The 27,574-nt window shown below is 41.2% G+C and overlaps 1 protein-coding gene across 1 annotated transcript in view; it reads right to left on the bottom strand.

Annotated features, from left to right (window-relative positions):
* Positions 1-27,574, bottom strand: part of OXCT1 (3-oxoacid CoA-transferase 1) — a 570,108-nt gene that overhangs the window by 447,249 nt on the left and 95,285 nt on the right. The window contains exon 5 of the mRNA XM_029578060.1: positions 18,043-18,192. Within this exon, the coding sequence (XP_029433920.1) occupies positions 18,043-18,192 (150 nt within the window). The remainder of the gene's footprint in view (positions 1-18,042; positions 18,193-27,574) is intronic.

Here is a 27,574-nt window from a genome sequence, read left to right as displayed (position 1 = left end):
ACATCCCACGTCCTTGTTCTTCAGTTTTCATGGTCAGTCCTTCAATGTTCGTAGTCTCCTCATCAGCCTGCCTGTTCTGCTCCTTGCCTTCCTGCCCTGCCTATCCAACCCATCTTCCCTTCGAACAGTTTCACGGTATTGACCTCAGCTTGCCTCCTGGACTTCCTTGAATACTGCCTGCCACTGACCACAGCCTGCTCACTAGACATCCTTGAATTGCTTGCCTGCTACTGAACATAGCCTGCTTACTGGACCTCCTTGAATGCCTCCTACCACTGACCTAGCCTGCTTCAAATTCATCAGAGCCATATCTACTCTACCTTCGACAGACCTCCATCCCATCAACAGAGGCCCCCACCTAAGACCTGCTGGCCACGTCACCCAAAGGCTCAACCTGAGGGGAATGTTGGCTAGTATAGCCAAAGCTTCAGTTAGGCCTTCAGTTAGTCCAGATCCACCTACCAACAGTAAAGACCTGCAGAGCTCCTTCCTGCAGGTTGCGTCAACTCAACCTTGGTCCAAGGGTCCACAAATCTAACACATAAAAGAGACAGGGCCTTCTCAATAGAGCTTAAAATCTAATCAAGACAAACATATGGGGCAAAAGAGTCTTTGGGAATTTCATTTATTATGAATATTCTGAATATAGCCAGTTAAGGATAAAGTTATCAGACTACTCTGAGGTATTATCTGGCTAATTTAGCTGAACAACTACTCTGCCCCAGAACTCCTGCACCTGACTTAATTAGTTAAGTTTTCAGCCAGCTATCAAACTTAGCTGCTGGATAAATCAAGGGCAGTCAGTCAAAGTGGCACAAAATTCGAAACCTTGGGTTTGTACCGCTAAGTCCCAACTTAGTCATACAAATCCCTTTGATTTATGAGTCAGACTCACATGAGCAAGATGGAATTTCATAAACATCATGTTTTCATCCTTCTAGTCTGGACTAATGACTTTAAAATGCATATGTAAAGCATTTAATGAACCAATAATTGCTACTGAGATATCAAATGCTGTTACTAAAGTGTCATTTGTCAGAAATGAATTTTAACTTTCTTTTCTGGTGTCTGCATTTATTTTTAATATATTCCCCCTTAATAAAAGTTATATTTTGATATGCTGCCCCTAGATGTCATGTCAGTCAGCAGCTGTATTCTTCTCTATTTTTGTAATGCTATTTTAAGTATTACTTGGAATTTCTTAAAATTCTCTCTCTACTTGGGGTTAACAGGGAAGAAAATGATAGAAAGTCTGTTTCAACTCCCTAAGAAAATCTACTGATAGAATTTCTCAGTGGGAGAAAACTGGAGATTCTCAGCACAGCTATTTGTCTTTGGCAGCCCTGCATTAGTATTCTGAATCTCTAGTCACCAACAGAGGGCCTGAGGACATAAATCCTGATTTGGAGCATTGTGAAAGGATGGTGTGGCTGCTGCATTCCAATCTTTGTCTGATTTTTGGGGGTTTTTTCATTCCCCTTCTCCATCTTGTCCCCCCGTCCCAGTTTTTATCAAAATCCCCACTTTCAGTGCAAATCTTTCAGAGATACAGTATGCATCTTATAGTGCCCACAACCCAACCGTGGATGGCTTTTAGGACAAGCCCATTACCTCAGGATCAGGCCTTCTGAATACAGGTGCCCATCACTCAACCCGCAGGTTCACTCCTGAGAGAGGCTTCCAGTAGTTATGATGATACTGACGACGATGGAGGAGATTGCTCGGGGGACTCCCTATCTCCCCGTGAGTGTGGCACACAATGAGAGTTAATTGAGAAGCATGAGAATGGAGAGTAAATTATCAACTGCTTAGAACTATTGGATTAAGGAACTCAAAAGCATCTCTGTGTTGATCACAAGCTCCACTTCCTCTGGCTGCCAGCATATTACATTTACACACACACACACATTTCAAAACAGTTATTGCTATTTATAAGCTGTCCCTTATAACTGAAACACTTCTTGGCAAGGATAACGTGATTTCTGTGTTGCAGGCAGGTCTGAAACAACTTTATCAGAAGGGAAAGAGGCATCTGACAGTGAATCGTTTATAGAATCAGAGTAAAATAAACACTAAAGACCTGTCCAGGTTGCATTAAAATCAGAATTTAATTCTCCAGCTGCAGCAAACTACAGAATAAAAAAAATGCAAGGGCAAAAAGCATAGAAATATGCAGCATCAAAATAATCTCTTCTAATGAGCAGATATTTTCCATGTTAGTCTTTAGATTTTACTATATTTAATTATTGCCATACTTTATGTACAAAAAAATGAACTGCATCAAGTTTCATGTCTAATGTGGACTCGCCGGAAGGAGTGGAGAGAATGAGACGGGATTTAAGGAAGCTCGAAGACTGGTTGAAGTTATGGCAGTTGAGATTCAATGCCAAGAAGTGCAGAGTCATGCATATGGGCTGTGGAAATCCAAAAGAATTGTATTCGATGGTGAAGGGCTGATGTGCACGGAACAGGAGAGAGACCTGGGGGCCATAGTGTCTAACGATCTGAAGTCAGCGAAATAGTGTGACAAAGCGATAGCTAAAGCCAGAAAAATGCTGGGCTGCATAGAGAGAGGAATTTTGAGTAAGAAAAGGGAAGTAATTATCCCCTTGTACAGGTCCTTGGTGAGGCCTCACTTGGAGTACTGTGCTCAGTTCTGGAGACCGTATCTCCGAAGGGACAGAGACAGGATGGAGGCAGTCCAGAGAAGGGCGACCAAAAAGGTGGAGGGTCTTCATCGAATGACTTATGAGGAGAGACTGAAGAATCTAAATATGTACACCCTGGAGGAAAGGAGGAACAGGGGTGATATGATACAGTCTTTCAGATACTTGAAAGGTTTTAATGATCCAAAGTCAACGACAAACATTTTCCATTGGAAAAAAATCAGAACCAGGGGTCACGATTTAAAACTCCAGGGATGAAGACTCAGAACCAATGTCAGGAAGTATTTCTTCACTGAGAGGGTGGTGAATGCCTGGAACGCCCTTCCGGAGGAAGTGGTGAAGACCAAAACTGTGAAGGATTTCAAAGGGGCGTGGGATAAACACTGTGGATCCATAAAGCCTGGAGGATGGGAATGAATAGAAGAGGTATGGGGGTGGCTTGTGGGAATGATTGCTACTACCTGGTGATTAATACCCTTATTCAATAAACATTCACACGGTTAATGAGACTCCAGCATTGCTCTATGCTTCAACGGCAAGAGGAAATGTGGAAAAGAGGATTTCATTCAGGCAACAACCAACAAGGTAGCACAGTCTGGGTAAACAAATAAGCGTGGGAGGAGCTTGCTTGTTGCGGCGATTACTACCCCGAACCAATTTAAGCCTGTTACTTCACTTGGAAAGCATATCCAGCGCAGCTCACTGCTTCAACAGCAGGGGAATGAAGAAAAGAGGATTTATATTCAGACAACAAAGGACTGAATTGCACAGTTTGGGTAAACAAATAAGCATGGGAGTAGCTTGCTTATTGCGGCGGTTACAAATTAAGCCTGATACTTCACTTTGAATGCATATCCAGCACAGCTCACTGCTTGAAAGGCAGGGGGAATGAAGAAATAGGATTTACATCCAGCCAACATCTAACAAGGCATTGATTTGAGCAGTATGTGTATACATACATCGGAGTAACTTGCTCGATACAACGGTTATTACCCTCAAACATTAAGCCTTATACTTCACTTTGATACAACTCCAACACTGCTCTCTGCATCAATGGCGGGGGTGGAAGGAAATCAGAATCAAAAAGCTACCAATAAGGGCCCTGAACTCAGCAGTCGGAGTAACAGATAAGTACAAGAAAATAAGTGTGAAAGCTTGCTGGGCAGATTGGATGGGCCTATTGGTCTTCTTCTGCCAACATTTCTATGTTTCTATGTTTCTTAGCTGCATAACTAAATGGATAATCATATGACCTTGGGCGAAACATATCTAACAGCACAAACATTTCAGACAGCTTTGGGGATCATTCTTTTAAACAAAGGAAAACTGAGGCACTAATCACAAGGCAGCTTCAACAATGCTCAATCCTTTATGGTGGCATTTTCAAAGGGTATCATCAGAAATAATGGGCTGAGATGGCTAGAATGACTAAATCCACCTCAGATTTTTCAGATGGCTAAACGGTACATTTATTTATTTATTTAACAGTTTTTTATACCGACCTTCATAGTAAATAACCATATCGGATCGGTTTACATTTAACAAGGGTATAACTGGAGTAACAATTCAAGTAAACTAAAGATAACAATAGGTAGGAATAGGTCAAAGTTACAATCAACAGGGAAAGAGAACTTGGAAGCTTGCAACAAGCTGGAAAGAAGATAAGGCAGGAAATAAATATAAAGTGTTACCATAGAGCGTAGGGGTTAAAAGCTTAAAAGGTGCTTTAACCTGGAAGTGTCAGAGTCCATTGTTCGTGAGTATAAATGCCAGACCAGGTTAGAGTGAAGGACAACTAGTGATTGTCTGGTGGATTGGCGAAGGCTTGGTGAAAGAGCCAGGTTTTAAGTCTTTTTCTGAAAGTTAAAAGGCATGGCTCCAATCTGAGATTTGATGGGATGCTATTCCAGATAGATGGGCCTGCTATCGAAAAAGCTCTGTCTTTGGTCGTAGAGAGGCGTGAGGCTTTAGTGGGGGGATATTTCAGAGTGCCTTTGTGAATATCTCTAGTTGGTCTGTTAGAGGAGTGGAGTTTGAATGGGATTTCCAGGTCGAGTTGAAGTTGATGATGGATGGTTTTGTGAATTAAGGTGATTGATTTGTATAGAATTCTGAAATTCACTGGTAACCATTGTAGGTTCCTGAGGATGGGTGAGATGTGTTCGCCGCGGCTGGTACTGGTCAGCAATCTCGCTGCCGCATTTTGTATCATCTGCAGTGGTTTGGTAGTGGATTTGGGGAGGCCTAGGAAAAGGGCACTGCAGTAGTCTATTTTGACGAACAGAAGCGCTTGGAGGACTGTCCTGAAGTCATGGAAGAATAAGAGTGGTTTAAGTCGTTTTAGAACCTGTAGTCTGTAGAAGCAGTCTTTGGAGGTTGTATTGACCATTTTCTTTAGGTTTAGTCGATTGTCTAGAATTACCCCAAGGTCTCTAACCTGCTTTCAGGTAATGAGAGAATTGTGTGGTGATGGTGGGGGAGATATTGTTTTCATTTGAGGAGATGTGGAGAAGCTCTGTCTTAGAGGCGTTGAGTACCAAGTTTAAGCTGTTGAGTAGATTAGTGATGGATAAAAGGCAGTTATTCCAATGGGTGAGCGCTTTTGAGATTGATTCTGTTATGGGGATTAGAATCTGCACGTCGTCTGCGTACAGATAATGAATTAGGTTGAGATCTGTTAACAGTTGGCAGAGGGGGAGGAGGTATATATTAAAGAGGATTGGAGATAAGGAGGATCCTTGTGGTACACCAAGAGTTGATTTTGTTAGGGGTGACTCTTTATTGTTGATTTTGACTTTAAAAGTCCTATTGCTGAGGAAGGACTTGAACCAGTTGTGGGCAGATCCGGAGATGCCGATATCTGCTAGGCGATCCAGCAGGATGGTATGGTTGACGGTGTCAAATGCCGCCGAGATGTCTAACAGGACTATTAAAAAGGAGTGTCCTTTGTCTAACCCCATAATAATATGGTCTGTAAGTGAAATGAGGAGGGTTTCCGTGTTGCGTGATTTGCGGAAACCATATTGCGAAGGGTATAGGATCTTGTGGTCTTCTAGGTATTCAGAAAGCTGGGTGTTTACCAGTTTCTCCGTTAGTTTGGCAACGAATGGGAGGTTAGAGATGGGTCTGAAATTAGCTAGTACATTAGGGTCTAAGTTGTGTTTCTTGAGGAGGGGCTTGAGAGAGGTGGTTTTTAGACTGTCTGGGTAGCTTCCTTGAGTTAGAAGGCTGTTTATGATACTGGTCAGAGGTCCTGAGATCGCGTTTGGGATGAGAAGCAGGAGTCTCGATGGGATATTATCAGCCGGATGGCTAGATGGTTTCTGACTTTTTAGAAGGGATTCAATCTCTTTAGTGGAGATTGATTCGAAACTGTCAAATTTGGGTCTAGTAAGAGAATTGGGATTCTCGCCTAACTTGAGAGGTGTTGTATTTGGAGGAAGGAGGGCGAGGGTATTTAAGATCTTCTGTTGAAAGAATTAAGCGAGCTCATTAGCCTTGGAAAGAGCTTGTTCGTCTGGAATAGGTGGGGGGGTAGATTTAGTGATTTGTGTTACGTAAGCGAATAGGGCCTGGGCATCATACTAGAAATGGTGTATTTTGTTTGCATAGTATTCCTTTTTTTTCTGTAGAATGGCGGTCCTGTAGTGATGTAAGAATCCCTTGTATGTTGAAAGGGTAGATGTGTTAGGGGTTTTGCGCCATCTATTTTCTTTATGGCGTAAGTCCTGTTTCATCTGTTTAAGTTCAGTGCTGAACCAGGGTTGATTTCCCTTTTTTGTTGGGTTGATTGATTTGGAGACTATTGGGCACCATTTGTTTGCGACTGCTTCTGTAATCTTACTGTAATCTTCTGTAATCTTACATTCATACTTACACGTGTGAACTTTTAGCTTAATAAATGAATCCACACATCCTACCCCTCAACCTCCAAGGAAATGAAGTAGACATGAAGTAGAATAGCTTGGATGGATACGTGTCCATCCCTCTTCTATTTCTGTAGCAATCCTAAATACTTAGAGGTCCATATTTAAAACAATTTGTCCAGCTACATTCTGGATTTAGCAGGACAAACCGCATTAATTTCCCCTGATTTATCTGGCTAAGTATTTAGCCAGCTAAAATCTTATCAAGATAAGTTAGGGGTGGTCCAGAGGCAGAGCAAAATTATCCTCCAACCTAAACATGCCCACAGGAATATCTTTTTGTGCTGATAAAAGTGTGCGTGTTACGAAATACTAGTGTTCATTTTGCCACTAAGCAGAAGTACATTTCAAATAACTGGATCTACCCACATAATTCCTTAAATTACATGGCTAAATCATTTGACACTTTATTCTTAATCACAAAACAAGGGAATGAGAAAGGAAATAAATGTAGACACTGAAGAGAAAAAATCCATGGGATTGGTACAAGAAAGATCACAACAGGTTCAACATGAAACTGCATGACAAAGGTAAACAACACAAGAAAGAAATATATATAAAGAGAACAGGAAAGGGGACAGAAGGACAGCAAAGATACATATGAAATTGAACATTTGGCATAATCTAAAAAAAAACAAAAAACTGATTAGCCCAATCTGTTCACTCTGAAATAAAGGACACTGAATAAAAATGATTTCTATTACATTTTGTACAACATAATGGCGCTGGACTTGACTTGGCTGGTGACCATTTTGGAAAGCCACAGCAGCAAAGCAAGAGTTCCTGGGGATAATTCCTGCCCTCAGGGTGGGGAGAGGTCGAAGCATTCTTGGGTCCACAGATGACCTTTGGTTTGGTGGGCTTAGTGGGCAGGAGGAGGACTCTGGCCTAGGCCCATGAGTGTTTTTAAAATGTGGTCACAAAGGGATAAAGGCTGTAGCGGAGGAGTCCTGGGGGCCATGGGAACCTATGTTTTAGTAAATTTGGTGGGAAGGGGAAGTGCATTCAATTTTTCAATTTGTTTTAGGAAAACAAAACAAAATGGAATAAACAAGGAACAAACTGAAAAAAAGCCAAAACTAAAACATAGGTTGCAAAACATTGGTTACAAATTCTTAAGGCGTTTCTTTAGAAAATGTAAAAATCAATGGGGAAACAGAATGGTAGGTCTGTATCCCATTTATATTTAAATTTTAAGAAGAAACTCCTTAAGAGTTTGAGGGCAAAATGCCCAGCCATTTCTAATTCAAGTATGAAGTGAGTAAATGCAAAATGTACTCTCACTCTGGATAGATTTTTTTGTATTCTGTAAGATTATTCACTTATGAACATATATGAAAGATGCGTGAATAAGCAACCATGGCTGAAGACTTCACAACTAGTGATCTTGCTTACAAGTTTCAAACCTGGACTAATTCAACTCTTTTTTGAGTCAAGCATATGTTCAATATGGGGTAGATTTGAAAAAAGAACGCACGTGTGTCCATGTGCGCGCACTACCTGGTGCGTGCGCATGTTATAAAATCGTGGGCAGGGCGCACAAGGGGGACCAGACATAGGCAAAAATCGCACGGCGATACATCATCCAGTGTCCCCAGTTCCCTCCCAGTCCGTTCCAATTTAAGGAGCGGACTGGGAGGGAATTTCCCTACCCCCTACCTTAACCTACCTTCCTCTATCCTACCCACCCTCTATCCCTACCCTAGGTACCCCTATTTTTTTTTTTTTATACCTTTTGCTCCTGCAAAGGAGCTGTAGCAAGTTGCGCACACGGCACCCTGCCGGTGTGCGATCCCCTGGTACAAGCGGCAAATGGCCGCTGTACCAGGCACCTCTAGTCCCGCCCATCCCCCGGACCAGCCCTCCCCACCCTGCTGGACTGCCCCTCTGCCGAGGCCCAGCTCTTGTGTGCATTACAGGGGTTACGCTCGCACCCGGGCCACTTTTACGCGCAGGTCATTAAAAATTGGGACTTATATCTACACATTTTTCTGTGTAATTAAAGAAGGAAAAAGGGGGAAATATTCACATATACAGCAGTTAGTTGTTTCAAAATGAACTTTTTAAGTAGTGAATTATAAATGTTTGTGTGTGTTTTTTCTTTTATGTTTATTGAAGTTTCCATTTTAATACATTGAAAAAACCAATGCATACAGAAAAAGAGAAAATTAAAAACTGGAAATTTTACATCTTTCATCAATTGCACAAAGAATTATATGTAACTAGTTTTTTTTTTTCAATATTATAAGTATAATGGGAGATCCAATATATAAAGCGGTACAGATAGGAAATATCCAACAAATTTTAAATTGCTGAAACACCATGCTATGCAGCTTAATTTAAACCAACACTACTTGGAAGCTGCAAGGGCAGTTGTGGTGGGGCGATTCCGTTCCACTAATCGCCCCACCAGAACTGCCCTTGCAGGCACCCTTCGCACCCAGTCCCTCAAAACCGTACATGTTGCCCTCACTAGAGAAAGAGCCTTCTCTATCGCTGGCACTTTCCTCTGGAATTCCCTTCCTACTGATCTCCGTCTAGAGCCATCCTTACACAATTTTAAAAAAGGAATCAAGACATGGCTCTTCAAGCAGGCCTACCCCGATGCAAACCAAACTTAGCCAGTTTCCCTGACCTGCATCTATCTGCCTGCCCCCTAGCCACCTCGCCTTTCCTGTACCCCCTACTGTAGCCCTACCCCCCCCCCACTCCCCCTAGAGCTCACCTTTGTAATTTTGTATATCTGTATACTTGCATTTGGTCATTACAGTTATAATATGTACATAGTTTCTGATTGTACTCAGTTTTATGATATTTTTAGTCTCTTAACATGGTTTTTTTCTCCTCCTTTCTTATCTTCACTCCTATTTTTTCTCCCTTAGCATTTCTCTCTCCCTTCCCCCCTTCTTCCCCCTCTTCTTGCCTGCTCCCCTCTCCCTCTCCCCCTCCCATGTAATTTTCCATCTCTTCAGTTTATTGTAAACCGGCGTGATGTGTCCTACGAATGTCGGTATATAAAAGTTCACAAATAAATAAATAAATAAATAAATATTGGGAGTGTGAGTCCAGATACACACGTAGGTGCTCTATCTCAGTGAAAATGTATCTATCGTCATGATAAATCAGAATACAACAGCAGGGAAACCCAAGGTAAAATTTGGCACCTCTAGAAACTACTTCATTCTTCATGGACAGGAATGCTTTCCTTTTTTCCTGCATTCTCTTGGTTATGTCTGGAAAGACTGACGATATCCATAAAAAGACATAGACTGCTTCCGAAAGGATAACCTTAATACATTGTCTCTACCTGACATTTGCATAAACGTCACTAATAATGTTTCTCTTTCTTCAATTTTTCCTTCATATGACTTCTCCAGGAAATCTGTAAGATTATCTATAGGAATATTAATATCCTGTTCTTGTTGTTGAAAGTTCATCTGTTTTCCTGGTAGATAGTAAAGTTTTGAAAACATTGGAATAGATGTTTCAGAAAAAGCCAATATATTTGTGAGGTAGCTTTTTAGTAAATCTTTTGGTGTCATCCATTTTGTTTTGGGGAAATTCAAAAATCTTAAATTATTTCTCCGCATCTCATTCTCAAGGAAATCTAACTTTCGTATAGACGAATTCTCAGATTTTATTAAATTGGTTTGCATCTCATTTATATTCGTAATTTCTTTTTCCAAACTCTCCAGAGAATTCTCAACAATTTGAACTCTTTTTTCCATCATATTAGTCTTTTCCATATTTTGTTTCACAACATTTGTTAGATCAGTAATAGCCATATTCATCGTGGTTAGAGCTCTCCAAATTTCCTCAGGAGTTATCTTTTCTAGCATTTTCAGAGGATAGTTCAAAACTATTTCTATTCCTTTCTCCTTACCTCCCGTTTCCAAGAAGTCTTCCTTATCTGGCTCTGCTCGCCTCCTTTCAGCTTCACCCCTCCTGGAGCCTGAAATCACCAGGCTCTCCGAAGACGACATAGATTCCATGTCGCTTCTCTGGAGCTCAAAGGCCGATATTTCGCATTAGAGTCAATGTTCCTTTCTTTTTCAGACAGCGTGAAGAGACAGTCACTGTCCAGAAGCTAAAAAACTTTGAAGGAAAAACTGTTATTGCCTAGAAGCTCACAGTTTTTTTTAAAGAAGATGGGAACAATGTAATTTATTGGAGTTGGCAATATGATCATGGTGCTCCTGATTAAGCTCTAATGCGAAACATCGGCCCTTTGTTGAGCCAGGATCATTAGCGATACAACTCTAGTATTGAATTTATGATTTTATATGCAAAGAAAAAATGAACTAAAAAGATTTCTTACACAACGCATATGTTGTATTCCAATTTTGAATATTAAGTGTAATTACAAGACAAATTTAGTTTTCTTAATCTGAATACACAGCAGTAGTATCTTCCTCAAATAAGCACATTTGCTTACCATAAACAGTGTTTTCCATAGACAGCAATATGAATTAGCCATGCTGTCCAATGTGGCTGAGGCGGAGCTTCACAAAGATCACAGAGCTTTGGCTCTATGCAGCTGTGCGTCCTTTCCCGTGTGGCGCCATGTTTTCTCTACAGTCTATCACAAAGCTTATCCAGCGAAGCATTAAACTCTGAGGCTGTCCAGGGAGGTGAGTTAGTCAGCATAGCTATCTATGGAAAACACCATTTACGGTAAGCAAACTTGCTTTTTTCCATCAATAAGCAAGCTGAATTAGCCATGCTGACTGGGAGTCCCCAGCTGAGGGTTGTGAGGGCAGTCTGAAGACTCATAGCTGGGATGTAGCAAAGTCCTGCAATCCTGGATTGTCACTGGGCGCTCAACCCACCCCTGTTGTGTACAATCTGTGTCATTAACTGTAGCACTTCGAGCACAGAGCTGCATCCGAAGAGACTTACTGATCAAGACAGTAATGAGACGTGAAACTATGCAATGATGATCACGTAGCAGATTTACAAATGGCTAGTAACGGAACCTTGTGGCGATGAGTCACTGAAGCTGCTACTGCTCTTACTTGGCGAGCTCTTGGCGAGTTAAAAAGGTTTGCTGATCGTGCAGGTGTAGCAGATGTGAATGCACTGAGAATCCAATTGAACAGAGTCCGTTTGGTCACCAGGAGGCCCTGCACATTTGGATTAAAGGAAACAAAGAGCTGCAAAGTCCTTTTTCTCAGAATGTGTTCTACATTTATAGTAAGCTAAGGCTCTCTTCCAGTTGCAATGTTTGGAGTAGCTGTTCCCTCTCATTCCCGTGGGATTTTGGGAAGAACGTCAGTAATGAGATGGTCCGATTAAGGTGGAAAGCCGTCACAAATTGGGTAAAAGAAGGGATGTGTTCGCAAAGGGACCCTGCCATGGTGAAACTGAAGATACGGGGAGTAGTGAACCAGTGTCTATAGCTCGCTGACTCTTCTTGCCGAGGGTAACCGTAACCAGTAAGAGTACCTTCCAAGTTAGATACTTCATATGACTGCTGTGCACCGGTCCCAGCACTAGGTTGAGGTCCCACGGAACAGGCGGTTTCGTCACAGGCAGTCTTAAGCGCAAGATGCTTTTCATGAATCGGGAGACCAGAGGCTGGTTTGACACTGGAGGTCCGTTGCACGGGTGAAGATATGCTGCGATAGCACTCGCATGAACAAGCACAGATCCATCGCTAGCCCTGCCTGATACAGAGAATGGAGATACTCCAGCAACATCTCCAGGGAGCAATAGAAGGGATCTATATCTCTGCCCCCACACCAGGCCGAGTATTGGCACCACTTACCCTGATATTTCTCCTAGACAATTTTCTCAGTGGAAGGGAGTGGGGCAGTGGAGTGCCTCAAGGATCTGTATTGGGACCCATACTTTTCAATATATTTATAAATGATCCGGAAAGAAATATGACGAGTGAGGTAATCAAATTTGCAGATGATACAAAATTATTCAGAGAAGTTAAATCACAAGCAGATTGTAATAAATTGCAGGAAGACCTTGTGAGACTGGAAAATTGGGCATCCAAATGGCAGATGAAATTTAAATGTGGATAAGTGCAAGGTGATGCATATAGGGAAAAATAACCCATGCTATAGTTACACAGTTAGGTTCCATATTAGGAGCTACCACCCAAGAAAGATCTAGGCGGGCATAGTGGATAACACATTGAAATCGTCAGTTCAGTGTGCTAAGGCAGTCAAAAAGCAAACAGAATGTTGGGAATTATTAGAAAGGGAATGGTGAATAAAACGGAAAATGTCATAATGCCTCTGTATCACTCCATGGTGAGACCGCACCTTGAATACTGTGTACAATTCTGGTCGCTGCATCTCAAAAAAGATATAGTTGCGATGGAGAAGGTACAGAGAAGGGCGACCAAAATGATAAAGGAATGGAATAGCTCCCCTATGAGAAAAGAGTAAAGAGGTTAGGACATTTCAGCTTGGAGAAGAGACGGCTGAGGGGGGATATGATAGAGGTGTTTAAAATCATGAGAGGTCTAGAACGGGTAAATGTGAATCGGTTATTTACTCTTTTGGATAATAGAAAGACTAGGGGGCACTCCATGAAGTTAGCGTGTGGCACATTTAAAACTAATCGGAGAACGTTCTTTTTCACTCAACGCACAATTAAAATCTGGAATTTGTTGCCAGAGGATGTGGTTAGTGCAGTTAGTGTAGCTGTGTTTAAAAAAGGATTGGAAAAGTTCTTGGAAGAGAAGTCCATTACCTGCTATTAATTAAGTTGACTTAGAAAATAGCCACTGCTATTACTAGCAAAAAGTAACATGGAATAGACTTAGTTTTTGGGTACTTGCCAGGTTCTTATGGCCTGGATTGACCACTGTTAGAAACAGGATGCTGGGCTTGATGGACCCTTGGTCTGACCCAATATGGCATGTTCTTATGTTCTAGGTAGAGGTCTTTCTGGATGACACCAAAACATCCTGGATCTCCTTTGGCAAGTGAAAGTGGCTCAATACTCTCCTTTCAACCTCTAATCAGTGAGATGTAGTGAGGAGTGCAAGGGGTGAAGGAGGGTGAAGGAGGGTGCTATTTTCCTGAGTCAGGACATCCTTGTTATCGCCCAGGGGAATAGGTGGGATGATGGAGAGTTAAACTAGATAGGCATACCACAGTTGTCTGGACCAAGCTGGCTCAATTAGAATGAGGTCTGCAATGTCCACAATACACTTCTGTACTGTCTTAGAGACTAGTGGGATCAGAGGATAAGCATAAAATAGCCCCCCTGGACACGGTTTGAGGAACGCGTCCTGGACGAATTGCTCCCTGCTGGGGAAGACGGAGCAGAACCTTCTCACCTTCCTGTTGCGTACTGTCTTGAAGAGGTCCATGAACAGAAGACCCACACATTGCAAACAGCTGGTTCGCCACATCCATTCATGAGGATGAAATATCCTGCTTAATCTGTCAGCCATGGTGTTTGTTACGCCCGGCAGGTGTGTCACCTGGAGAGAAATGGACTGCTCCTCCGTCCACTCCAGGATCTGCCCAGCTTTCCTGCACAAGATCCAGGAACCAGACTCTCCTTCTTTGTTTATGTAGAAAATGGCTATTTGATTGTCCTTGTGGATCATGACATTTTTCCCCCGCAAGAAATTCCCAAACATTTTTTTTTTTTTTTTTAATTGCCCTGAGCTCCAACAGGTTTATCTGCTGCTGTCGTTCACATGTGGACCAAAGTCCTTGCTTCTGAACGTGCTCCAAGTGGGCTCCCCACCCTTTGGTTGAGGCATCTGTGGTAAGAACCAATTGATGGGCCGGGGAGAGGAATGGTGCTCCAATGGTAAGAACTGTAGTGTGCAACCACCACGTCAGATCCTGCTGCAGAGCAGGGGTCCAACTCATTCTTTTGGAAAGTGGCTGGGAGAATTGAGTCCATTGCACTTTCAGCCCCAACTTCAGGCGTCTCATATGTAAACGAGTTTGCAGACTACATATATCACTGCCGCCATGTGGCTCAGGAGGGTCAGGATCTGGTGGGCCAAGGTGCGCACACAATCTCTCAATTGTAAGGCCAGGCTGCAAAAGGTGTGGGCCCTGTCCTCTGGTAACAACGCTTTCCACATCACAGTATTTATCTTGCCCCAAAGAACTATAGGATTTGCGTGGGTTGGAGGCTGGATTTTTCGTAGTTGATGATGAAGTCCAGCCCTTCCAGACAACGTATTGTCGTTTCTAGGCCACGCTGTAGAGTGGAGGGTTTCGGTGCCACTATTAACCAATCGTCCAGATATGGGAATAGTTGGATCCCCTTACTTCTGAGATGGGCCACTGCTACCGCTAAACATTTCGTGAAGACCCTCGTCACGGACTTTGTACTGGTAATGCCGCATATTTACCTGAAACATAGGCAGTGCCAGGAGGAATGATGCATTGGGATGTGGGAGTATGCATCCTTGAGATCCAGCGAGCACATCTAATCGCTGAGTTGTAAGAAGGGTAAAATCGACTTGAGAGATGTCATTTTGAACTTTACTTTCTGATGCAATTTGTTGAGAGCCTGCAGGTCCAAGATTCGGCAGAGCCCTCCAGACTTCTTGGGTATGAAGAAATATTTGGAGTAGAATCCCTTGTGGTGTTGGTGCCGAGGTTCCTGCCAAATAGCTCGATGGAGTAGGTTGCTCACTTCCTCCTGCAGCAGATGTCCGTTCATGCAGGATGAAGGGGGTTGTACCAGGCACGGAAGGATGGGGCTGTTTTTGAAGTTCAATGAGTAACCATCCCTGATGAGTTCAATACCCAACGATCCGAAGTAATCTCAGTTCAAAAATCATAGAAAGACTATATTCTACCTCCCATACATGGCGGTAGAGGTGACCAGGTTACTCCTAAAAATGCTGTTGGGTTTTTGGGTTGCTGCTCTGTGGCTGATGTTGCTGATGCTGGCCCCATGGTCTGTTCCAGGGCTGCTGCTGTGCGGCTGTTGCCTGCTTTGCTGGAAGGTCAGTGGGCGATAGGTCGGGTACGGCCTGAAAGGGCGCTGCTGGTAATAGCTCCTTCTGAGCTTGGATAATATTCCTGCCCAAGGACTGCTGGTCTGTTGATGACGCTAGTGGCAGGGATGCCACATTTTGCTCCTTTAATTGGGAGACCGTTTCTCGCAGTTTGTCCCCCAAACAATTTATTGCCCTTACAAGAGAGGTCTGCTAGCTTTTCATGCACATCCTTCCAGAAAGCACTGGTGTGCAACCATTGCCATTCTCCAGACTGCTATGGCCCCTGCAGAAGTAGGGGCAGACATCTCAAAGGCCTCATAAATGGTGCGTAGAAGATGCCTCAATCCCTCCTCCAAGTCACAGAATGGCTGTGGTTGAGCTGTATCCGATGAGGTGGATGCAAGTTGGGGTTTCAGAGACTGCAGGCACTCATACAGGTACTGTTTGTGATGTAAAACTGATGCTGTTGGATTTTTGCATTCAGCATACCTGCTTGGAAGGCTTGCTTTCCTGAAGTCATCCAAATATTGCAGTCCCAGCCGGTGGTTAGGGTATTCAAGTGAAGGCGAGTCTTTTTTGAGCGCTTCATGGCCAATTCGACCACCACCGAGGCATGCGGAAGTTGGACCATGCTATAGTATGGTGACTGCCTCATTCTAAACTTTAGGTCAGTTTTTCTAGGTCACCTGACCTGAGACTCCCAGGTTTTTGCCATTAACAAGTCCAAAACACGTGGGATGGCAAGGCAGTAGGTTCAGCTGGACCTCGAATATCTTCAGAATTCCCTACACTTTCGCCCGTGGATCTGGAACTTTCTTAGATCCCGAACTCCTTCAGGTGGGCAATCTTTAATGCTTGCTGGTGCTGAGCCCAGGGCGACATACAACCACAGTACCTGCAGGAGGACTGGTCATGCTCCGGGTCCAGGCAAAGGTAACAACAATTATGTCAGTCCGTGACGGACATAATCTTCCCGCACTGCAGTACTTAAAGCCAGGCTGTTTCAGAGCCATTTTCTAACAATGAAAAGTGCTTTTTGTAAAACAAAAATTCCGAAAGACTGAAGATTAATGAGCTCTGCAGTGCGGAAAAAAACACACTAAAGAGAAAACATGGAGCAGCGCGGGAAAGGATGCGCAGGCACACAAAGCCAAAGCTCTGTGATCTTTGTGAAGCTCTGCCTCGACCGCATCAGAGGGACGTCCCAGACAGTATGGCTAATTCAGCCTGCTTATCAACAGGAAAATAAACAGACCCACATGCCAATTCTTCCTTAGGTTTCACCATGCAAGAAATTCCTTTCTCCTTGATTTTCAGTTTTGAAATCCAATACAACCCATGTTTCAGTTATCACTGGAAAACTCATGTTTCAATGCCTTTTTATTAACTACAAATGTATCTGTGCTATGTAGGATGTCTTTACCCTAATCAGATTTATTAAACTCCTGACTAAAAGCAGTTAACAGAATATAATCTCTGTTCTGAGGTTCGTTTGCTGAGGTTCATAAAGTTATTTGTCTTACGAACGAGCCAAGAACTAGGATTTAATATTGGAATATGCCTGATTGTCTGCTTTTAGACCTGTTGACTAACTTACTTTTCTTTTCTATCATTCAGGCCGATTCAGTACAGTGCGCTCCAACGGAGCACACTGTTAACCCGCGTTTGGACGCACATTTGACACGCTAGCTTTACCCCTTATTCAGTAAGGGGTAACAGCGCGTCGAAAATGTGTGTCCAACCCCCCCCCCCCCGAAACTAACAGCGCCCAGAACATGCAAATGCATGTTGATGGCCCTATTAGTTATTCCAGCGTGATACAGAAAGTAAAATGTGCAGCCAAGCTGCACATTTTACTTTCAGAAATTAGCGCCTACCCAAAGGTAGGCGTTAATTTCTCTCGGCACCGGGAAAGTGTACAGAAAAGCAGTAAAAACTGCTTTTCTGTACACCCTCTGACTTAATATCAAGGCGATATTAAGTCAGAGGTCCCAAAAGTTAAAAATAATTTTAAATAATTTTAAAAAAAAAATGTAAAATCGGCCCGCGGCTTGAAAACCGGATGCTCAATTTTGCCGGCGTCCAGTTTCCGAACCCGTGGCTGTCAGTGGGTTTGAGAACCGACGCCAGCAAAATTGAGCGTTGGCTGTCAAACCTGCTGACAGCCACCGCTCCTGTCCAAAAAGAGGCGCTAGGGACGCACTAGTGTCCCTAGCGCCTCTTTTTACCGCAGACCCTAATTTGAATAATTTCTTTTTCTGAATTGCCCTCTCTCCCGCGATTTTTACTGTATCGGCCTGATTGTCTTATTTTATGAAATACCTCAAGTCTCTAGTCCTGTATGTTTGTCTTATTAGATTATAAGCTCTATCAAGAAGGGACTGTCCTGTATGTTTGTATAGCACTGAGTATGTCATGCAGCGCTATAGAAAGGTTAAGCAGCAGCAGTAGTAGTAGTAGAAGTAGTAGAACACCACAAACAGCATTATGAAGCCCGCATGCCCTAGCCTACCTCTTTTGGCAGACTAGCAATGGCAATGCTGCCATCTTTGTTGTACTTGATAGGTGCCCCTCCCTCTTGTATTAAGGTTCCATAGCCTGTTGGTGTGAAGAATGCCGGAATCCCAGCTCCGCCAGCACGAATTCGTTCTGCAAGAGTACCCTATAAGAAAACAAATGCAGAAACACACAGAGATGAAGTATGGCTTTCTAAACTTTGAACAATGACTTCATAACATAAAGGAAGTTTAGATACTACTGAGATACAAAGTCTGATATAATTATTTCTTGTTCTAAAATTCTCAAAACTTCTTTTCCACTGAAAGGTTGGCCTCGTTTATTAGTATCTTTTACTATCTCTATCATAATCACCCTCTCTTTCCTCTTCTCCAGGGTACACGTATTTAGATCCTTAAATTTTATCCCATAGGACTTCAGGTACAGATTCTGAAAATTCTGGCAGTCTTTTTTTTTTTTTTTTTTTAACTGTCTTTAATTTGTCTATTTTTTATTATTTTTTTTTTAGAAGATTGCCTTTGCCTTCCAGTACTGTTCACAGAATTCCACATGAGGTCACACTAATGACTTGTACTTGAGGATTTATATGGAACTGGCAAAACAAAATGTATAAGGCAATTCTAAAGATATTAAGGGAACTTAGTGAGATCCTGGTACTTTCACTGATGTTTCTGTTCAAACATGGGAAAATTAATTGGATCTGGAAAACTGAAGAAGAGCAGATGTTATTCCTCTTCACATAAAAGTGATAATACAAAGGATGTTGGTAACTAAAGGCCAATTAATCTGATCGAAGTGGTGGGTACTTTAATGAAGTGACTACTAAGGGAAAGGACAGTGGAACATCTTGAATCCAGAAGGCTGCAGGTTTCAGGGCACCTTGGTTTAAGCACACTGAGATCATATCAAACAAATCTAAATCCATTTTTTGACTAGTCAACAAAAGAATTAGATCAGGAGCATGCACTGGATGCATTATAAAGAACATCAGAAATGTCAAACTGGATCAGACCAAAAGGTCCTGTACCGTTCTCACAACTCATCTGCCTTTGCTTAAATCGCTAAACAATCAGCTAAACCTTTTTTTTTTTTTTTTTTTTACAACTTACAATATCAGAGAACTCAATTCTTAAAGTTTAAAAACATTTATTAGAATAAAGAAATAGTTCCAACACTCACTATGAATTACATCAAGAATAGCCATACAGATAACAACCTGATTCAGATGTTATGAGTCTCTGAAGCTCAATAACCCAGATGATGACAACTGCAGTGAAGTAGAAGTTGTGGCTAATAGTGAATAGTAAGGAATAGCAGTGATGGGAAATTAGATATAATTGAGAAAACAACGCTTCTAGGAGTTTGAAGAGGACACGGGAGAGCTGTTAGTTTGCCAAGAGGCTTTTTTCCCACTGAAAGCCCCACAGGAATTGAGTCAGTCCCAGGTTGATCTGAGTCAAGAGACCAATAGGAAGAAGCAAGAGAACACAAACAAAAACAGAGAAAAACAGGAACAGTTCCAATAGGGAACTCAGAAACATTCAAACAATAGCCAATCAGAAAAGAGAGCGCCACAACATCCAGAGAATCTAAGCTGTGCAATATCACAAGATGATACCAGGTGGCAGCATAATAAAAATACATATGCATACACTGTGGAGGCAGAACAGGGTCATCAAGTCCAGCATCCTGTCTCCAACAGTGGCCAGTCAGGATCCCCAAAGAGTAGATCCAGTTCTTTTTGCTCATAACCAGAGATAAGCAATGGCTTTCCCAAATCTACATGGCTAATAATGGATTATGGACTTTTCCTGCAGAAACTTCTCTAAACCATTTTTAAACACAGCTATGCTAACTGCCTTCACTCTATCCTCTAGCCACAAAATCCACAGTATTTTTTTATTTTATATTTATTTAGTTTGAAAAAATTGTCCAAGAACAAATCTGGTAAAGTGTACATCAATTATTAGCTAATGTTTTGCAGTTATGGTTAGAGCAACCTTAATATATTGAAAAAAGTCGGCCCAGTGTGCTGTGGCGATCAAAAAAGCAAACAGAATGTTAGGAATTATAAGGAAGGGAATGGAAAATAAAACAGAGGATGTCTCTGCATCGCTCCATGGTGAGACCGCACCTTGAATACTGTGTGCAATTCTGGTCACCTTATCTCAAAAAGGATATAGCTGCACTGGAGAAAGTGCAGAGAAGGGCAACCAAAATGATATGGGGAATGGAACGGCTGCCCTATGAGGAAAAGGCTAAAGAAGTTAAGGCTGTTCAGTTTGGAGAAGAGACGACTGAGGGGGGATATGATAGAAGTCTACAAAATCATGAAAGGTCTTGAACAAGTTAATGTAAATTGATTATTTACTCTCTCAGATAATAGTAGGACCAGGGGCCACGCCATGAAGTTAACAAGTAGCTCATTTAAAAGAAATCGAGAAAATTCTTTTTCACTCAGCACATAGTTAAACTCTGGAATTCACTGCCGGAGGATGTGGTTTCAGCAGTTTAAAAAAGTTTGGATAAGTTCCTAGAGGTTAAATCCATAAACTATTACAGTAATTAATAAGCAATAGTAGATTGTGATCTATCTAAATGTTTGGGTACTTGCCAGGTACATGTGACTTGGATTGGCCACTGTTGGAAACAGAATACTGGGTTTGATGGACCCTTGGTCTGACCCAGTATGGCATTTCTTATGTTCTATTCTTATGATGATACTAGTGGACAGGATGAAACGGGTTTGTGAAAGATAGGATTTGTTAATAGTACCAGACACCTATTTAGCATTCCCCATATTGCTAAAAGTATAAGATTTCCGGTACTTGTAATGTCTTTAAGAATATAAGCATACTGGGTCAGACCAAGGGTCCATCAAGTATAGCATCCTGTTTCAAACAGTGGCCAATCCAGGATACAAGTACCTAAACATTAAATAGATCCCTTGCTACTAATGCCAGTAATATGCAGTGGCTATTCTTTAGATGTGTTCAAGGCTTTTGATAGGATTTTTTTTTAAATATATGTCTGCATGGTTGAAACATTTTGGCTTCTCCGATCAATCTGTACCTTTGATTTGGTAATCTTCCCCAAGGGCAAGAGTGGTGATGAATGGATGGATGTCTGGGCTTTTATCTATACAAAAGGGAACAAAATATGGGGTGCCCTCTCTCCCTGCTATTGTTCAACTTTGCTTTGGAACTTCTAGCACACAAAGGTCTGGATTTATCAAAATGCGGGAAAGTACCGCATGCGATTGCAAAGGGGCGTGGTTTATGCAAAAATTCAGTTTATCGCAATTTGCGCTAATTACCTATGCGAAGAGCTAAGTTAGTGCACATTGCGATAACATTATCTGAATGGACTCTCTACCTGGGTAACATCAAGCTAAGTTGAGAGCACATTGCCCAAATCTCATTTTGGAGTGAGTTTCCTCACTCCGAGGGTCATCAAATCTTCACAAGAGACCACTGTTCTGTTCGTACGTGTCACGTAGAATGTCAAAGTGGCCCCTAACCCCCTACACTAATACCTAACCCCACCTCGAGTTACTAGGTGGGCCTACCATAGGGACACAAATACCTACCTATGGGGATCACATTATGGCCAGTCTCTCTCTCTCTCTCGGCCCTTCAATTCACCTCAAATAGCCCTTACAGGAGACATCACAAAAGGCGATGAAAGCTTACCACACGGTCACGGCAGCTATCGCACAGCCTCACACAATTCAAAGAGGTGTTATTAAAATCGGCATTACAGCGATGCGATAGCTCTTCGCAGACAGGCTAACCCAGCCCACTCTCCGCCCCTACTCCTCCTATTTTCTGAATTGCATCGCACCATACGATATGGTGCTATCGCATGCATTAAACACGTTTTCGCATGCGGTAAGGGCCTATCGCATGCGTTAATGGGACTTTTCGCATGCGAAAACGCCTTATCGCATTTTGATGAATGACCCCCAAAATTAGGCATTCAGATAATATAGTGGGTTTTAGAGCTGGTTGTCATGAGGAGAAGATTGCTTGGCATGTAGATGAAATTCTTTTCTTTATCATGCAGCTCCCCTTAGCTTGTTGAAGGATAACAATATTATTTCGAGATACAAGATTAACTATTCAAAATCTACATTCATGGAGAAAGGTAACACGTATGATATCCCTGGCTGTTGCAGGACTTTGCTGCCACTATCTCTAGTTTTAAATATTTGGTAATATGAATGTCCGCTGACATTATAGATTTGTATTCTGGATAATTATCCAGAGATTATAAAGAAACTGAAATTAGATATAACCAGATGGACACCCTTTCCTATATAAATTTCTTGGTAGGTGTTATATGGTTAAAATGATGGTATTGCCAAGGTTATTGTATTTATTTATGCACCTTCTTTGTAGTGCGCTCCTCAAGCACAGGTGCAGGGTCATCATTTAGTGGCATTGCTGGGTTATCTTTCGGATTCGCCCCACCATTAGTAAGATCCATCGGATCAGTCATATTTGTCACATACCCTGAATATATGGTATGCAGTAATAGAAAGCTAGGCCATGAGATCATCCCATTGTCACCACTCTCCCCCTAACATAATTGCTTCATACCAGGGTGTTGGGATTGAACTTTCTTGGTCAGAGCTGGAAAGGGAAATGTTTTAAATTTTTTGATGATTTGGTAATAGAGTTCGGTGTACTCCGATATACTCACTTTCTTTACATGCAGTTACACAGAGATTTTTTAAGTTTAGAGGTGAGAAGGGTGGATGGATTTGAAAATATCCTTATGCAAAGAGTTCAAAGAAACATATTCTCAAGTTTATGTTATTTAAGAGATATGACCATTTATGTAAACAAAAATGTTGCTTTAAACAGATGGACTGCAGATATTTCTTTAAGCAATTGGATTCTGATGATTGGCATGTTATTTATTTATTTTTATTTATTATTTTGTTATACCGAGTTTCATGACTAGAATCACATCAACCCGGTTTACAATTAACAATGTGTGTAGGGTAATAGAGAGTAACATAGTAAACAATATTCCCAATTCAAACTTCAAATACAGAAACAATATTATGGATGTGAGAAGTTACAATAAAACAGGGAAAATTAACTAGGATCTGGAAAGGGGGAGAAATTGAACAAAGAAATATTTACATTTCAGTCAATTGCATCAATTAATATAATTGGTTTAGCAAAAATGAATATTTAATCATTTTTAAATATTTAATATTTAAAAATGAATAAATATTTGGTGTTCCATCTCAAAACTTTCTATCCGCAAACAAAAATAGAGAGTTCATGTATAGGCTTCTGCACTATACTTACAGATATCCTTCATATTTTGCTAGGTTTAGCGAACAAAGCTGGTGAGGCTGTGGAAGGGAAGCGTCCTATCTTCATATATGATGGGATTGTAGCTTAATAGCTATGTTCTGGGCTGATGTGCAGAAGGTTATACAAGCTATTGTGTGTAACAATTTATTTATTTTTCTGCTCAGTCATGTCTTTTGGAACAGATGGGAATAAGTTTCTGGTACAGGTAATATGAGGGTCTTGGTCTCTCATTTACTGCACACTGCCAGGATAACCACCACTTTCCACTTGAAATCCAAACCCTATATGGGTCACTACAAATCTGTTGTGAAGACTGCATCTAAGGAAAGAATCACATATCTTCTATGTGAGAGTGTGGACAGATAATCAGATTTTGGGACTGTACTGATCTTGGCAGAGAATTACTGAACATTGCTAATCATTTCAATCAAAAGTCACAGACATTTCAAATCAACTCTCCAAGCTACCATTTCCCTCCTACAATAACCTTGAATCTACTTATACATGGTCCGAATTTACACCAGTTTCTGAAAACACTATTCAAACCATTTATCAGAAACAAAACCCCTCTAACTCACCCGACAATCCATGTTCTGGTACCTTTTTCAAAGCCTTAGGTCCTCACGCTAGCAATTTTTTAGCACTATTAGTAAATCAATCTCTAGAAAATGGTTTCTTTCCATTTCCTTCCCTCAAAAAACCTCCACTACTTCCAATTTTTAAAAAAATAAATCAAAGGATGATTTTGATCTTAACAATTTCAGACCCATTGCTACAATAACATCCATAGCTAAGCTGATTGAATCAGTAGTGTTATCTCAATTATCAAATTATCTGTCAGAAAATGACATACTACACACAAACCAACATGGATTTCGCAAGGGTCACTCCACTGAAACTCTTCTGTTGACTTCATTTGACACTCTATTTCGGGCTTTTGATTCTTACACAGATCACATCAATGTTTTTCTTAGATATTTCCGCGGCGGCTTTTGATACTGTTGATCACCAAAATTCTCATCTCCATTCTCAAATCTATAGGTATTTCGGGTGCTGTATTACAATGGTTTATTTCATTTTTGTCTGATCGCATTCAACAAGTCAATATAAACAATCATTCTTCTGAACCATAACTCTATTGCATCGGGTGTTCCACAAGGTTCTTCTCTATCCCCTATTCTCTTCAACATCTATCTACTACCTCTTTGCCGCATCTTAGCCTCACTAAACATACAATTCAAAATCTACGCCGATGACATACAGTTTATGGTACCATACAACACCTCTTGGACTCACACATTATCCTTAGTATCTTATATACCTCACGACTATTGACACATGGCTCTCTCACAATAGACTAAAACTAAATCCAAAAAAAACAGAAATAGTCCACCTCTCATCAATTACAGATTCATCCATAGGTCCCCCACCTCAATTAGTATTTAACGGTATCACTATCCCCATCTCCAAATCTGCAAAAAATTTAGGTATAACCATTAATTCAGATCTTTCATTAAAACAACACATATCCATTAATTACCAGAAATTCATTTTATAAGCTTCAACTCTTGAACGGCTTTGTCCTCGTACTTTTCTTTCACGATTTTCGGACTATACTTCAATCACTCATCTTTTCTGGGCTTGACTACTGTAATTCTCTTTATATAGGTCTCCCAGATAACACACTTCACTCACTTCAAACTGATCCAAAACGCAGCAGCACGTATCTTAACAAACTCTTCCATAAAAAATCACATCACTTCGATACTTCAATCATTACATTGGTTACCAATTAAATACAGAATACAATTCCAGATCCTGTCCATTATACACTCTCTCATCTACACTCCTAATTCAATTACCTTATGTTCCATTCTCCGAATTTACAAACCCACAAGACATCTAAGATCACTGGACAAAAACCTCTTAGACATCCCATCACCACGACAGGCCCGTCTTGACATCACCAGAAAAAGATCATTCTCTGTCATCGGACCAATCTTATGGAACGCATTACCAGACTCTTTAAGATCCATATCCAACTCCAAACACTTCAAAAAATCCCTAAAAACACATTTATTTCAATCTGCTTTCCATATATCACACACTAAATAACATAACTACTTCTCCATCACACAGGGCACAACATTATTATATATTGATTTATTTTTTTATTATGTAAACTATTCATTGTTTTAGATTTTATTTTTATTATATATTTTTGTAATTTTGAGCTTTTATAATTTGATAATCTTTATGTTCTTTTAAATTTAAATCTTTATTTACATTTGTTTTTTATTTAGTTATGTAAACCGTTTTGATTAAACACTGTTTGTAAAGACGGTATACAAACACTTTTAAAAATAAATAAATAAATAATAAACACTGCTGATCTGTGCTAGTCTGAGTTGGAATATGTTCTTATGTTCTTAATAATTTTCTCTTAGTTGTTTATTTTATTATGCTTGCATTTTGATTTACCTTGCATGTTATTCTGGATACTCTTATTTTCCACCATGTACTTATCTGTATGTATTGATGTTTGGTGTATTTGAAATAATTAAATAAAACAAATTTTAAAAAGTGTTGTTCAAAAAAATTTAATAATAAGTAAATACAAACCAAAAATTACTCACAAAAGTACACAAACTAAAAGGTAGAGTGCCAAAATTCCAAGATTTTAATCCTCAAGTAATCACTGAATGTTAGCTATAAGGATCAGCCCACTTATGAAGAAGTATTAGCTCTCAGTTCCAGGAGATCCAGAAACACCAACCCTCAGTGATCAGTTTATCACTGAGAAAGAAAACAAGCTGTCTGGGCTTAAAAAAAAAAAACAACACACACACAACTACAAAAAGCCAATTTACCTGTGTTAAGTGCACTTAACACAGGTATAATGGGGTTTTCAAAATTGCTTCAATAGTATTACATTATTTTCCTTTGAAAATTACCTCCTTTTTATCTTTATACTGAACCAGACATTTTGAAGGATACCTGACAAAAAACAAAGCCCCAATCTAAAGAACCTTCAGTCTTAGTAAAAAAAAAAATGTTCTCCTGCCACATCATGAAAAATTAATCGTTATGCCAAAAAAACAATTTCATAACCCAATCACAATCAGGCTCCAATACCAAGTTTACTATTAACGTTTCTAGCTTTACTTCTCTTGTAGATTCTAAAAACGCTGTCAAGTACGAACTAACCAATGAGATTATGGACATCTCTCCCGTGCCTCCTTTCAGGGGGAGGATATAGATTACCATAAATGGTGTTTTTCATAGATAGCAGGATGAATTAGCCATGCTGTCTGGGACATCCCCCAGTGACCGGAGGCGGGAACCTCTCTCAGAACGTTCAGAGCTATGCTCCTGTGCGGCCCATTCCCACGTGACTGCCTGCATCGCCTCAGTTGGTTAGAAAGCACAGAGAAGCAACTAACTGCAAGGAAGAATAAGTGCAGGCAGAAGGATGGAGAGTGTCCAGGGAGAAGGGTGGGGACTCTTGGTTAATTCATCCTGCTATGGAAAACATTGTTTACAGTAAGCAAACTTGCTTTTTTTCCCTGCAGATAAGCAGGTTGAATTAGCCGTGCATTCTGGGAAGTCCCTAGCTAGGGAATACCAAGCACAGTGCCAGAAGGTTCCTATGAAAGGTCCTCCGGAGGTGAAGATGGTTCAGGTGTGTCCTCTGGAGGGTCTGAGGGAATGCCCAATGAGGAACACAGAGAGGGTGGAGAAGAGTACCCCAGCTCACGGTCCAGTCTGGAGCCTACTGGGCTCATCTTCATAATGGCATCGTCATCTTCCGATACTTCCTGATGTGGGGAAAAAGGAATGGAATGCACAGTGTCCTCTTCTGATGGGCTAAAGGGTGATACCAGTTGCTGACTAGATTCCCAAGTGTTAAAAAAGGTTTGGAGGATTCCTATGATCTGCACATTGCTTGCAAGGCCACATCCTGCATGCAACGGAAGGTGGAGAAGGCTCTTTTCTTCTTCCTTGTAAGTGGTGAGACACCAAGGACTGCCTCAAGATCTCAGACCTCTTCGCCTCAGAGGTAGGATTCGGCAGTCTGATGATAAAAGGGTCCAGATGCTTTTCATCCCGATCTTGACGTTTACCCAATGGTTCCTGGGGCATTGGTCTTTTCTGTCTTGAGGCGGCTAAGTGCTCCGTGTAGACACTGCCCCT

This window comes from Rhinatrema bivittatum, chromosome 1, assembly GCF_901001135.1.
Source record: "Rhinatrema bivittatum chromosome 1, aRhiBiv1.1, whole genome shotgun sequence".
Lineage (NCBI taxonomy): Eukaryota > Metazoa > Chordata > Amphibia > Gymnophiona > Rhinatrematidae > Rhinatrema > Rhinatrema bivittatum.
This window is presented reverse-complemented; position numbering and strand designations above follow the sequence as displayed.